Below are 13,873 nucleotides of genomic sequence, written 5' to 3'. Positions count from 1 at the left end.
AACAGCGATGTTCCCAATGCATTGCAGTGCATAATGTGTGCTTCGGTGAGGAAAATGCAGCAAAAACAAGGAAATCCATGTCCCACTAATGTGGAATTGTGTATGGTGCTTCAAATGGCGGTCGCAGCATAGAGTGCCACGCATCGTGCTGTGATTGAGCGATTGCACGGGAATACGCATTCCTTGCTTCAAGAACGTTGGTTTTGGTGTCACCCGACCAGGCATCGCATGTGATTCGGCACTGGACGTAGATTTGCGCGAAGGAGCTGTAATCTAGATCAACTGCCTTCGGGTATACGGGACACGATCACTTTCGCGCTCGACACTGGGCGCGTCGGTGCCTATGGGCGACCTATCTGTGCTGTCTCATTTCGCAACAACAAAATCCTTGCGAAAGTGAATTTTTTTTTAGTTTCCCGCCGATTGCGTTATTGCGAGGTTCAACTGTATTTGTTGAATGGCGCAGCTCTATCCTGTAGCACTGAAACTCCAGCAGCTTGATTTCAAAGTCTGTTTGCAGCTTTTGGCGTATAGAAATCGTTTGCCAGAGAGAAAAATCCTTTCCTCCTCATCATGAACCCTTGAGCACAACTGTGTGATGCTTTGAAGCTCAGCCGGGGCACTCCTATTTTTTAAGCAACGTCGCTTGCCTTCCGTTGTACAAGCTTGGTGCTTCCTCCCGTGAGGCAATTAATTACCCTGCTCAATTACAAACTACGCCACCTTCTGCTGCAGTTCATTCCGACAGCCATGGTGAGGGCCGTGAAAGCCTTTGCAGTCAGGCTTGCATTTAATAAATGTCACCTGCTGGTTTTGCCTTCCACGGATTGTTGACTCGTTCATGTCAAGCCGCCTTGCAACTTTGGAATGACCAAGCTCTTTGGCCATCGAAGTTACTGTCTTGTAGAAGTGGGCAATTTGCTTAGCCATTACTTTGCGAATAACAAGTGAACACAGATTTTTGGTCATAACCACAGTAGCATACCTATGCGACCATTGAAATGGCAGTTGAAAAATAGCTGAACAAAAAGCACATTTTGATATGAAATGCATTCAGATCTGGACACCATGCTTCTGCTTCCTTAGTTCTTAGACACCATACCACAACTAATGCTGGCTTTTTTTTTTTTTCCATGTTCTTCCAGGTGTTTTCCTCAAGGATTTTGTCTATGACCTGTGGGCAGCTGAGAACTTCACCCGGGTGCCTGTTGTAATAGGTGAGTGCATCCTGCAAATTCTACATGGGATCCACTGGGTTCAAGTATTGGTGCAACAGGCGAATGATGCGCTAAAGGATTAAGGAAGCCATGGACAGTGGAAGTGGTGTGAGCCACACGCGTTGGGTGTGCTTAGTTTCTGTATGGACAAGGGCAAAAGTGGGAGTAGCATCAGCATGATGTAGCACTTTAATTATGCAGCCTTGTATGCAGTGAAACCTCATTACTATGAACACCACATTAACGAACTTTACTACAAACTACCATAATATTCTGAATTTTCAGCACTTCCCAATTTAATGAAATAATTTCAGCGTGGTCATCACTTCGTTAAATCGAGTTTCAACTGTATTAGCAAGTTGGTTTATTTTAACATAATGCTGGAACATTGCAATTACATTGTCATTGGTAAAAAAATTAAACTAGTAAGCCATTATACTGAAAGATAGCATATTGGCTCATGTTGGCTTTGGAAAAGATAATAATTTCTGCTAGTTGTCTGTTCTCGCCAACCTGGGCCTTATACTGCATCAATTTCCCGTAAACTCGGAGGCAGTTGACCCTGTACCAGTCGCCACTCATCGCATTTGCTGTCAACCAATAAGCTTAGGATTGGGGGTGGAACCTGCAAGTGCACCCTCACTGTTGGCAAGCCCATACCCCTTGCTACTGAGAGGCTTGCTTTTTGCACAGCTTACACGTTGAGTGGCTAAGTGTTTTAAGGCAAAATTTCGCCAGCAGCATGAAATTATCGCTAAATTCAGCACAATATCAGACACACTTTCTTAGAAATAAATGCAAAGAAACATGGTTGCCCCCACACAGCCAGCAATATATTCGATTTGTTTCAAAGATATGAAAGTTTTAGAATACCTAGTTTTAGAATGGAATACGGATATTAAAAATATTGTATTCAATAATATTCGAAATTTTCTAATATTCACACGCCCGTACTTTTTTCCTTCTTTTCCTCAAAAAAATTAGGCCAAAAACCATGTCTGCGAAGATTTGTTTGCTTTGCTGCAGGACACGACTGTATTGCGGCGAAGTTGAGTTTTAAAAACCGTGCAGCGAAGCTGACATTAGAAAACTGGCCACCATTGTGCAACATATGTCTAAACTCCTGTCCATTTTTCTTGCTAAAAAGATCAGATACGTATTAGATTTCTACTGTGCTTAGGAGCTTTAATGTTATGTTTACATTTGTTTTCTACTTTTAACACTTTAAAAGCGGGTGTGTCCTTAATTTGGGGACATGCTAGAAACGGGCAAACACTGCCAAATGAATCAGCAGTGTGTTCTGACATTTCTTGTGCGTCATGTTTAATTCGACCTGCCAGATACGTCAATAGATTTCATCGGTCCAATCAGGGTCGGATTAAGGGAAGTCAACTGTATTCCTGTCGCTTTGTCTGTAGCCATTCTGTCTGTTGCCTTGTCTTCCTTGTCGTTCCTCCATGCTCTGTCTTTTCATTGCACTAAATGTTAGGTCTTATGGGCTAGCTTGAAACGCAACATAGCTGAGCTCTTTCACATTCTCTGCAGCATTCTGGAAGCTTTTGTCCGCACGTGTAGTGTTCTATAATCACGCAAGTAACATGCACTGGTACATTGTGCAAACACTATAGCACCATAACTTGCAGTGCTCATGCAGTTACATGAATTATTGAATTACCGTTTGATTTTTGCGCACGTAATTCACAGTAAGATTTCATGAGGGGCTGTGCGCGGGTGCAGGAGCCGCCACATGTGAATTTTGCCTTTAAATGCAACTTACAATGCGTTGCAGCCATATACGAAGAGAAGTTTCACTTATAAATGTGCATTTCTGTGCACACTTCAACATAGAGTGCCGTGCCACAGGAAGCATGGGTGACATAAGACACCAGGCAAAATTGTTTTCGAAGTTCTGCTTGCCAAGAATAGTGCTGGGTCACTTTTACAAACACGGTGGACTCACTTGAACCTTAAGGGGCCAGGGAAATTGGTTCCATTTATCAGGAGCTCCATTTACTGAGAGACAAAGCTGAAGCCTAGTATGAATACAAAACCAACCAACCGTGAGGATGGTGTTCCGTTTAAGTGGTAGTTCGGTTTAAGCGATTTCCGTTTATCGAGATCCCACTTGTTACGGTCAGACTTCGATGTGGCGAAACCCAATTTAAAAATGTTTCTTATTTATTGGAGTGCTTTCAATTCCCTAATGTGTACTCGTAGAGCCTAATGCATCGAAATTCAGTCTCCACACAAATTTAACATTTTGCCTGATTTATCTAAAATATGGAGAAATACTAGTTAAAATGTGAGTTTACAGAGTTTCACTTCAGCTGACAGAGGCCATTGGCATGTTAGGAGTTTCCTCCTCCTCCCCCTCCCCCACCCCCCCCCCCCCATGAGGACATCTAAATGGGTTTGCTGTCTGCACTAAGAGTGATGAGTGTATACGCAGGCAAAAATTACACATTTTTTGCTTTTGAGTACCGTATTTACTCGCATAATGATCGCACTTTTTTGTCAGAAAAATTGACACAAATTCAGGGGTGCGATGATTACGCTGGTTAAATTTCCCGCGAGAAAAAAAAAAATTTTTTTCGTCCCGCGTTTGCTGCGGGATGCGGGTGCGGGACACCAAAACAAAAATGGCGGTCGGCGGAGCAAGCCGAACGCGCCGAACGCGATCTTTTTTTTTCTTCTCGTGAGTACATTATGTGCATTGAAACAGTTTCTTCCGTATCAGTGATGAATAATATCGTTAATATCGGCAAGTTTGCGGCAATAACGTAGCCATGTCCACTTTGAGGGGACAGAAACAGAGATGGGCATGCTTAGCTGCCAGTGACATAGAAACACATAGCCGGCGTGCTGCGGAAACTGCGGCATCTGTCTTCACTACTATCCTAACATGGCACGTTTCTGCTAAGGGTAGGCGAATATCTTAGCTGTGTTAAAAGCGTCGGCGTATGAATAGGGTACACTTTTAACGTATCGGTGTAAACGTGGCTACTATCATTGCCGCGCGCGATTTGTTGCGTGCTCACGAGTGCAGATAAAAAGAATCGAAAGGCGCCTTTTTTGTTTTTGTTGACCACAACCATTATAAAGCCTACCCATAATAAAGGCAAGTTTGGTTGTACGTCTTTTTGCCATGGAAGTGCGGAAAGTGATGAAAGTAATGAAATGAGGCATCTACTTAAGAATGTTTGGTGCGTGCAGACGAGTCGTTCGCATAGCATTCGACAGATGGTAAGCGCGATCATTAGCTAGACTTGGCACACGACATATCGCTGCGGCAAGTTCAGGGTGCGATCATTACACGAGAAATAAAAAAAATTGAATTTTGACGACAAAATTCAGAGGTGCGATCATTATGCGAGTGAATACGGTAAATATAATGCTACTCGTATAAATGTTTCAAATGTTTTCAGTACTACAAAATTCTCGATTTCGTGATATGTATAATTCTGGGGTCCCATTGGCATTATTAACCCTTTGCAGTCTTGTGCATTAACACAATTTCTGGAGTCTGAAGCTATTTTGAACATTTGAGGTGCCATGCACAGTAGGAAAATGCATGCTAGGTGATATAATTCAGAAAAATTATTTATTCTTGAGGCTCTTAGTGGTACTTGAGCTCTGTGTGGTAGTGCTCGAAGCACTCTTTCCAGTTGGAGGCCAGGATTTTCATTGCAAATTTGTAGGATCCTCATCCTCATAATCGTTTTCTTCGAAAGTGCTCTCATCTGAGGATGTTTGCTGACCACCTGAAGGTGAAATAATCCACCGCATTAAAATAATCTTCTGATTCATGGAACTCACCTCAATTTCATCCATAAAACGCACCTGCAAAGAACTTCGCCATCCCGTCGGCACTTCACACCATAAATTTCAAAAATTCCCTCAAGCATGGAGGGAGGGAAAAAAAAGTGCCGACCTCATCTGAAGACATTCTGAAGTGCATTTATTGGTTGAAAAAGTTTCCGAAAGCTGGCACTACCAATCCAAATAAGCGGCGAACGCAAGCACGTGCAAGCGTCGGGTGCTTCCTAACATACAACCGGAGTTAGTATTTTCGTGTGTCGGGAGGGTCCAGACACGTGATCTCAAAGGGATAAATCAAGCTTCAAGTGTACTTGAATTGTTGCCACACAGGGTTATTTACAAACTGCTGAAACGCTTGCATATGTGTGTGCATGTTTTCCGAAGGTTGTCATTGGTGATGGGGGACTATGTGCAGCGGCACGTCGTGGTTGCAAAAATGCCGCACGTGCGACATTGGCCCTTCTCTTGCTTTGCGCAGGTTCCAACCTGCAGGAGTTCTCCTCCCGGCGGGGGCTCCCCCTGGCCGACCAAGTGGACAGTGTGGAGCTGAGCTCTTACGTCAGGGACCGGCTGGGGGCCATTGACCCCAAGCTGGCCGAAAAGGTGCTGCAGATGTACGTGCGCAACGACACGATGCCAGCCGAGCAGCTGCACACAATGGTGAGTGCAGTAGCTGCGGGCAGCTGAAAGTTGGAACGCGTGAGCGATACGCCTCCCTGTGCCCGAGGAACAGGATGGCGACGATTGTGCATGCAGTTAATTGCTTTGTGCCATCTTAATTACAAGGTGGCAGATGGCTTCAAGTTGCTTGTAGTTCTTCCATGTTCTTGTCACTAATTTCGTGCAAGGTAGTACAGCAAAACTTCGTTAATTCGACCCTTGTTAGTTTGGAAAATCTGGTGATTCTGACTCGTCCTCTGGTCATTATTTAATGTAATCGAACTCGTAATCGAAGCATTATTTAATGTAATCGAACTCACGTTAGTTCGGACATGTTTGGCCACGCATTGATTAATTTCAAGAACTTGGCAAGTGCGGAGCACCACAAAAGAGCAAAAACAGCATTAGTGTCCATAGGAAACGAAGTGGTGGGGTGCGCATTGCCATAGTCATCAGTGGAAATCATGCGTGAATCACAGCAATGTGGGAATGCTTTGTGCCTTCATTCTTGCATTTATCACCGCACATAACACCATGTTGGCCGCTTGCCTTCATAACTGACTAGTCGCTGAGCATGTGTTGGTGGGCTAGTTGGTTAAACATGATTACAAAGACGGCGCCGAATAAAACAACACTCAAAGGAGGGGGACACGAGACAGCACGTAGGCGCTACGAATAAAACAACACACAAAAAAGGGGGACACGAGACAGCACGTAGGCGCTACGCCTACGTGCTGTCTCGTGTCCCCCTTTTTTGTGTGTTGTTTTATTCGGCGCCGTCTTTGTAATCGTGACTAGTCGCCATCCGTGATCACATGAATAGCCATCACGATGGTTTCATCCATATTGGTTGCAGCAAATAGTGTGCTGTTTCGTTTTGACTCAGTGTGCATGTCGGTCGTGTGCCTTGAGAACTGCTAGGTCACCGTCCCCAATTGCATTGATAACGGTTGCAGGTTCATCCGCAGCGGTTGCAGCAAACAGTAGCTTCGTTTTGACTCGGTGCGAAGCTGTCAAGGATGAAGAGCACTGGCTACATTGCAATGGACGGGCAATCTGCATGCGACCAGTTCACTGGCAAAAAAAATAATCGGGATGTGCGTGTGGTAGTGAAAAGCATGTCTCGGATGATGCGCGCCACAGCTGTGCTGCAAAGGAAGTCGGGAGGCTTTCGCTGCTGTAAGGGCTGATCAGACATGAGGTGGAGACTTGCAGCTCCCACACTGCTTTTGTGCAGAATAGAACTAAGATTTACTGATTCGTTCAGTAAATAAAAGCGTGTTGACATAGTAAGCATTTGTTTATTGTCTTTTTGGTATAATTCGACATTCGGTTAATTCGGGCATTTCTTTCCGGTCTCGTGAAATCTGAATTAGTGAGCTTTTACTGTACAGTTGACTTACGTTAATTCAACTGTGATGCGACCAGTAAAATGGGTTGAATTGTCTGGCAGATCGAATTAAACAAGAAGCAGAAAAAACAATTTTATAGGTTCAAAGTAGAAAACTAACATAGAAATCATATTAAAGCTGCTAAACAAAGTAAAAATAGAATGCACACCCAATATTTTAGTTAGGAAAATGTAGCATGCCTCCGATTATGGCAATAAGAAAAAGACAAAACTGGCGAACTTTACCTTTTCATAATGGAAATTTATTTAACCTAAAATCAATGGTCATCATTCTCGGACAGCATTTTATCACTGTTTCTGAAGACCCACATGTCGTCCTTCATACGGTCCATAGTGTGTTTGACAGTGTATTTATCAAACAACAACACAACACCCACGCCTAGACTAACCACTTTGCAAGTTTGTTCTGTGATGCGTACAATTCTCCGGAATGCCAAAGCACACGACAGGACTTGTTCCGCTAGCTTAGCAAGTAAAATAGCTTGTCACTTGAATGTGCTTTCGTAATCAGGCTGAAAACGGCGCATTGCCATCATCATGCTGTGCGGGATTCATTCTGTTGCCATCCATGGTCGCCTTAATGTGGTGGCAATTGCAATGACGCTGGCTGAGCTGGCTCTGATAGTCAAATGCTGGGAACACATTTTTGGTCCTGGTATCATTTTGGATTGCACGGCCCAGGCCATCTTCGGACGAAATCTCTTGGAAAACAAAGTGCATATTAGAATTGGGTAAATACTGTAATAATGCATTGTGAGCTACCATTATCACTTTAATGTCTTTCTGGGGCAGGCCAAAAATTGGTGTTTTCGAAAAGCGATGACGTGTGTCCAACTCATTCACTGTACTCCAAGCACCGCCACGATGGACGCTGTCATTAGTGGAGTCGCCAGCTGCGGTCACCATTGGGGTCGGGCATGGCAAAGGCTAATTTCAGGGTAGAAGTAACAAATATTTGGCCCGTGCATAGAAATATATGGGTGCCAGCCGGGATGTTTGGCAATATCGAATTATCTGAACTCGAATTAACGGAAGTCTACTGTATGAGGTAGCACATGATTGCTTATTGGCCAGTTGCCTGCTCCTAAGTTGACACACTGCATAACATCTCTTATGGTTAGCAAGTTTCACATCCACTGCCTTGGCTGCAAGTGACACTGGCGAACACTCCAAGGGCAAGATCCAGTACACATGCACGATACCTAATGAAATTTACGGGAGGACAGCCACCATGGTAGCTTTTATGGTATAGCATCGCACATGTGTAATGAGGACGAATGTGGATTTGACTCTCATTGACGGCAAGATGTCTTTATTTTTTTTTTTGCACTTTCATTTCATTTTTGCTCCTTCCTTCTACATTTTTAATCAAATCAGCCTTTATTCAACATCTCGAATGCTGAGAGCACAGACTGAGGTGCAAACATTGGGGAAAGAGAACAGTTGATTTTCTGTATGCTTCTCCTGGTTTCATAGTCTGTTGGCTTTAGTGATTGTAACTAACAAGAATTGAAAAGTTCGTTTGCGGTGTAATATGAAACAGTGCAAGTTACCTCTCGTCTGAATGCTCTGCAGGAGGCAATAGCAGCTAACAACAATGCAAATTTACCCAAGAAGTCAAGCAGAGTTGTTGCCTTATTTGGTTGGTTGTTGGCACAGTTTGTGGAATGCAAGTGTTCCAGCGTTAACTCTAGTCAAGTCAAGTCACGTGCAGAATCTTAGGTTGAGCTAGTTGGTGCTGTTGCATCACCTAGAAATGTATTTGAGTAAACCACAGTGGCTGTTTGCTAACCTTAGCTTCTTAACAACTTCTGTTGAAAACACCTCCAGTCATTTCACCAGCACCTAATACAAGAATAGTATGAAAAATGCCTTTTGGCTGCTCTTCAACACATCTTTAATGCTCCAGAATGTAAGGTATTGTGACTGTTACCTCACTTAGTTACCTCACTTAGAATAATGCTCTAAATTAAGATCTGCATGCTCTGGACTGCTCCAGAGCATGCAGTGTTTGCTCCAGTCTACTCCAGAATGAAATTTTATCTGCTACAAACATTGCTACCAAATTACTTTAGGCATTCCCAAGCCTGATCTAATGTTAGTAACATAAATTGCTGGTGTGATTCTTTAGACAGACTCTGTTCAATACTAGATAGACACAGCGATTTGCATTGTTAGTTGTTTTCAGGCGTTTAAATTACACCTACTAAGTACAACACACATTGGTGCATAGCAAGTGAACATTCCACATGTATGCAGCTCATGCAGCGGACAACTGTCCTTTGTCTATGATGCGCAGATCTCAGATGTTCGTGTGACCTGCCCACTGGAGCTACTGACTGGCGACTTTATCAATGCTACCGAAGGGGTGAAATCTGCGCACTTCTACATTGTAGACTACTCGCCGAACGTGTCACTCTCTTTCTCCACAAATGCCGAGCCGACCAGGCTCGCGCAGCATGGGCTGGACGTGGCAGCCATCTTTGGCAAGATGTCAGCTGCTGCGGGCTCGTCGGAGATGCACCGCAACGACCTGCAGTTTGAGCACAATCTGCAGAAGCTCTTCCACAGCTTTGTGCATGCAGGCACACCCTCCCTTGGCTCGCAGCCCCTGAAGGAGAGCCCGTTCGTCAACTACATCAGCGCTAACGTGCGCAGCCGGGCATCCCAGCACGAGCCGTGTGCCACTTGGGGGGAGTTTGGCGTGTTCCCTGAGTATGCCAAGAAGAACTGATCTCGCCACTTGCGTATTGCGGAATTTTTTTTTCCACATTGTTCGTTACGAGACATCACAAACCGTAGGTATCTGGGCTCTTCACTGGCATTGTAAATAATGTTGGTGGACCAAGTCGGCGAAGGAGAGTGGGGAACAAACATAATAATCTGAATGCAAACCAGTTCCTGTGAGTTAAGGTAAATGTAATGTAATGATTTCTTGTGACCAACTCTTTAGGCCACGAGGTAAGTGCCCGGGCAGCTTGTTATGCTGTCTGTAGGAGATGCTATTACTGTGATGGCAATGTAGGGTACTGCTGGATGCATAAAATTAGTGCCCATCGTTAGATAGTGCACATCAGTCAGCACAAGCGTATTACGAAAAAGCCTACAGCACGTCTCAGGTGCTGCAGGGATGCCGCATGGGAAACTGTCAGCCCCAGGCTGCCTGCACTTGCATGGGTGTGCAGCCGTGGCCTCTTGGTTGTGTTTGTCTCTACTGCGGGATAGGGGTTGAGGGCTCTAAACCTGCTGCTGCCGATCGCCCACCAGTTAAAAGGCTCAGGCGTCCCCCGGCCGTGCACACGGCTTCTTCAGGGGTGCACTGCCTGAGCAATTGAGCCTGCATCATGCAAACTTCCGTTAAAGCTCCGTGGGCACAAACAACTCTGAAAAAGTAGGTCTGGGCGCCACTCCCATTGTGGCAGTTTCTCATGGCGTTCCTACAGCACATGAGAGGGGAAGACTTCTCGCCTCATTTCAAAGTGCAGTGGTCCCGCAATGGCCAAGGACCTGACCAGTATTGGGTTTGTACCTGTTTTACTGGCAGGTTTCTGGTGGAAGCTCTAGTCTACCTACCATAAGACGAAAAAGGAATCTGAGCTTAGAGGTAACCTGCAAGCAACACGGGGTTGGCGGGGACCCCGAATGGGCATAATGCTACTGTAAGGCATGTGCGCATTTAAGTGGTGAGCACACATGGGACGAACACACAGCGAACGCACATGGGACGAGCAGACGGAGAACCACCCTTGCGGGACAGGGTGCATTTTGAAATGAGGCGTGGCACGACTCCCATCTGGCGTCAATGACCCTGTGCGAACAGAGCACGGCAATGGGGGTAAGCCTGTACCCTTCTTAAATAGGTCCTGAACCACCCTTTGGTATCATGAAAAACAGTCCGCGCGAGCATGCACTCAAGCCCTGTTGTGCACAAAGAAAACGCTGCGCTCACGCACTACAGTTGCATGTAGCTGCGGTCTGCTATGTAGCGTGGATACCGTCGCTGCCATGGGGTGCAGCAACAAGTTTGCTGACTGGGCGCAATGCGGTTCGCCGAGGACAACCGCGTTTGCTGCCTCGTAGGCACCAAAATCTGAAGTATTGGCTTCTACGTGAACTTCAAAAGTCAAATTTGGAACTTCAAATGCATTTCTCAACTTCAGTAAAGAGTGGTTCAGAGCCCTTTAAAGTAAGCTGCTGGGTGTCGGTGGTGGGTTTTCAACCAGTCGCCTCCCGCAGCTGTAGCCTCGCCTGCGCATTATCAGCAATACTAAGTTGTGAGGTCTGTACATGATCATTCTACGTTGCTCCTTCCGAGTTTTCTATTTTTTTTTTCTTGGTGCAATGTGAGTACTCAGTCTTGACTCGTGAGCTAAGTACTAAAACTAGTACTAAGTACTAAAAACTAAGTACTGTGCATTTACTCATTTGTGTATCGTTCTGTTAGTGAATGTCTTTTATTTCGACTGAGGACTGCAAGCATTGCCGATGTGTTGCAAGCATCCAGCAGCATTGCACCGGAAGGACGTCTGGAAAGTGTAAGTCATAGATGCCGTGCGTCTGTGAGCGCAAGAGCACGGCATCGCAAGCCAGCCACACTGCCAAAGGTTCGCGCATAGAAGCAAATCGCCACTGTGCATGTCGTTTGATCCTTCATACTTGTAGCCACACGTTTTGTGCAGTTTGTATTTTTTTTTCTGTCTGTCTGTTTAGTACGTCACCACTACTTCGTTTTGCATGTGCCAACTTGCCACACAAGCAGGGTGGCAAGGTTTTTAAACGGATCTCGCAAGTTGTCACCGTATGGTGGACAAGTCGTGCAGCTGTAGCAAGCACTCGCCACTGCTCTCATTCATTGCTCATCAGTAAGAGTAGGACATGTATAAAGCTCTCTCTTTTTTTCTCACATCAACGCTATCAACGCTTGTCTTGTCTCATGTTTTGCTCTTCGACCTGTTTTTCCTTATTTTCTTTTTTTAGTGTGTTATGTGTGCGTCTGCTCAGAATCTCATCTTTTTGTATAAGCAAAATAAAGACCAAAAATAAAGACTTTGTACCACGGAATGTTCCCTGTGAGAGTGGTGAATTAGGAAATGATTGATTGGCAGCTCTTAGCGTCCCAAAGCATTGCACATGGGCTACAAGAGGTGACATACCGGAGGACTCCATTATGACTGGTCACCAGGGTTCGGTAAAGGGGCCCCTCGCCAGGCCCTGTAGCAAATTTTAGTTATACTCTGGAGGTTGTTACGTGTCCTCTGCGTTCTGCTGCGAAATTTCAGATCGGCTCAATAATAGCCGGGATAGAAATATTTCAGTGTCGCAAACCCATGATTTCAGGAGGTGAGCTTAACTGCAAACATAGATGCTCTCTCCACTTGAGAGCAAAATTCCTTCCCTGCAATCTCCCACATCGAACCTCGAGGATCGCGTGACGCATACATCATGGGCCCCGCCTTCATCTTTTTTTTCTCCTCGCTTTTTTGCGGCGCAGCGCACTACCGCCGATGCCGTCGTGCGTGAGCTGTTGTGATTGTCTCGTTTCAGGCAGTGCACGTTCTTGCGTGCTGTGCACAAGGACACCTGACTAGCGGTATAAATTAGTGAACACGAATACCAAGTCAGACACAAGCAGATCACAGAGCATGATCCCGTGCTGGAACACGGTTGAAAATGACGTAGTTTCGGTGTCTGCGCACGTGACTGCGCAACGTGGGAACAAGCACACGAAACGAAAGTACATCTCTTGTTGCGGTGCGAAGTAAAACGAAAGCATGCAGACATTTGATTTGTGTGTTTAATTACAGTGAAGCTTTCTTTGCCTTTTCCTTCGACTTACCTACTGCTGCTGCTGCCATGGCTGCTGCTGTCCGGCACACTGCGTCGGGGGGTGGTTCAGAGCTTGTATATACATGGAAGGAGCTTGGCAGAGAAGAAAAGAGACGCGAGGAACTCGTTTGGATCGCATGACGTCGATTGTGCACAATGCTCTCGAGAGCTCCGTGGTCGTCGCCACATTAGCCTCTTGACAGCTGTAATTTTCCGTGACCCCTTGCAAGCGCTTGCCTTTCTACCAATGTGCAAGTCCAGAGGGAAGCTAGTTAGAATGGTAGAGAGGAGGCAGAGAATCGGTAGAACCAACACGGTTGTGAAACGAGTGAATAACAGCATGGCATTTCCCATACAGTTCCCAACGCAGTTCCGATACAGAGACAAGGGGGGAAGAGGATCAGGAAAAAGGTGATGTGATGAGAAGGCAAGGAAACGCTGGATAAACTTAAGTTCAAGGTACGATACGGTGCATTTCTCCTATTTCTGAAAAATAAAACCATGCAAATAAAGTGCACCGTAGAGTCGAAGTGATGCAATGGAAGCGGTTACACGTCAAATAAACACTTCTGTGCCCACCGCAATAGTTTTGCGGCTATGGCATTGCTCGAGGTCACAGGTTTGATCGAGATGGGGGCTAAAAAAAAAAAATGCTCGCGCACTTTGATTTAGAAACACATTAAAGAACACCACAGTGCCAAAATTCACCCGGAGTGCACCACTACGGTGTGCCTCATAATTCGATTGTGGTTTTGGCATGTACAGCCCCATAATCCAATTCAAGTTTAATGCTTCTGCCGCGATGCGATGTGCCATGTGAGGCAATGACAATTCTCGACCCTCTCTGAGGTTATGAAATATGGTGCACAACTACGTCTCAAGCAAACACCTCTCCCTTTGTGTTTTGTGTACTACGCAGACAAACTGCAGTGGTGCACGC

At 45.4% G+C, this 13,873-nt stretch overlaps 1 protein-coding gene across 1 annotated transcript in view; it reads left to right on the top strand.

Annotated features, from left to right (window-relative positions):
• The window catches only part of LOC126537902 (fumonisin B1 esterase-like), a 32,295-nt gene extending 20,127 nt beyond the window's left edge, over positions 1-12,168 (top strand). Inside the window, exons 6-8 of the mRNA XM_050185006.3 lie at positions 1,146-1,217; positions 5,515-5,696; positions 9,407-12,168. Of these exons, the coding sequence (XP_050040963.1) occupies positions 1,146-1,217; positions 5,515-5,696; positions 9,407-9,841 (689 nt within the window). The 3' untranslated portion in view covers positions 9,842-12,168. The remainder of the gene's footprint in view (positions 1-1,145; positions 1,218-5,514; positions 5,697-9,406) is intronic.
• Positions 12,169-13,873: the final 1,705 nt, after the last annotated feature.

Source organism: Dermacentor andersoni, chromosome 4 (assembly GCF_023375885.2).
Source record: "Dermacentor andersoni chromosome 4, qqDerAnde1_hic_scaffold, whole genome shotgun sequence".
Lineage (NCBI taxonomy): Eukaryota > Metazoa > Arthropoda > Arachnida > Ixodida > Ixodidae > Dermacentor > Dermacentor andersoni.
Note: the sequence above shows the minus strand (reverse complement) of the source record. Positions and strands in the feature narration are given on the sequence as shown.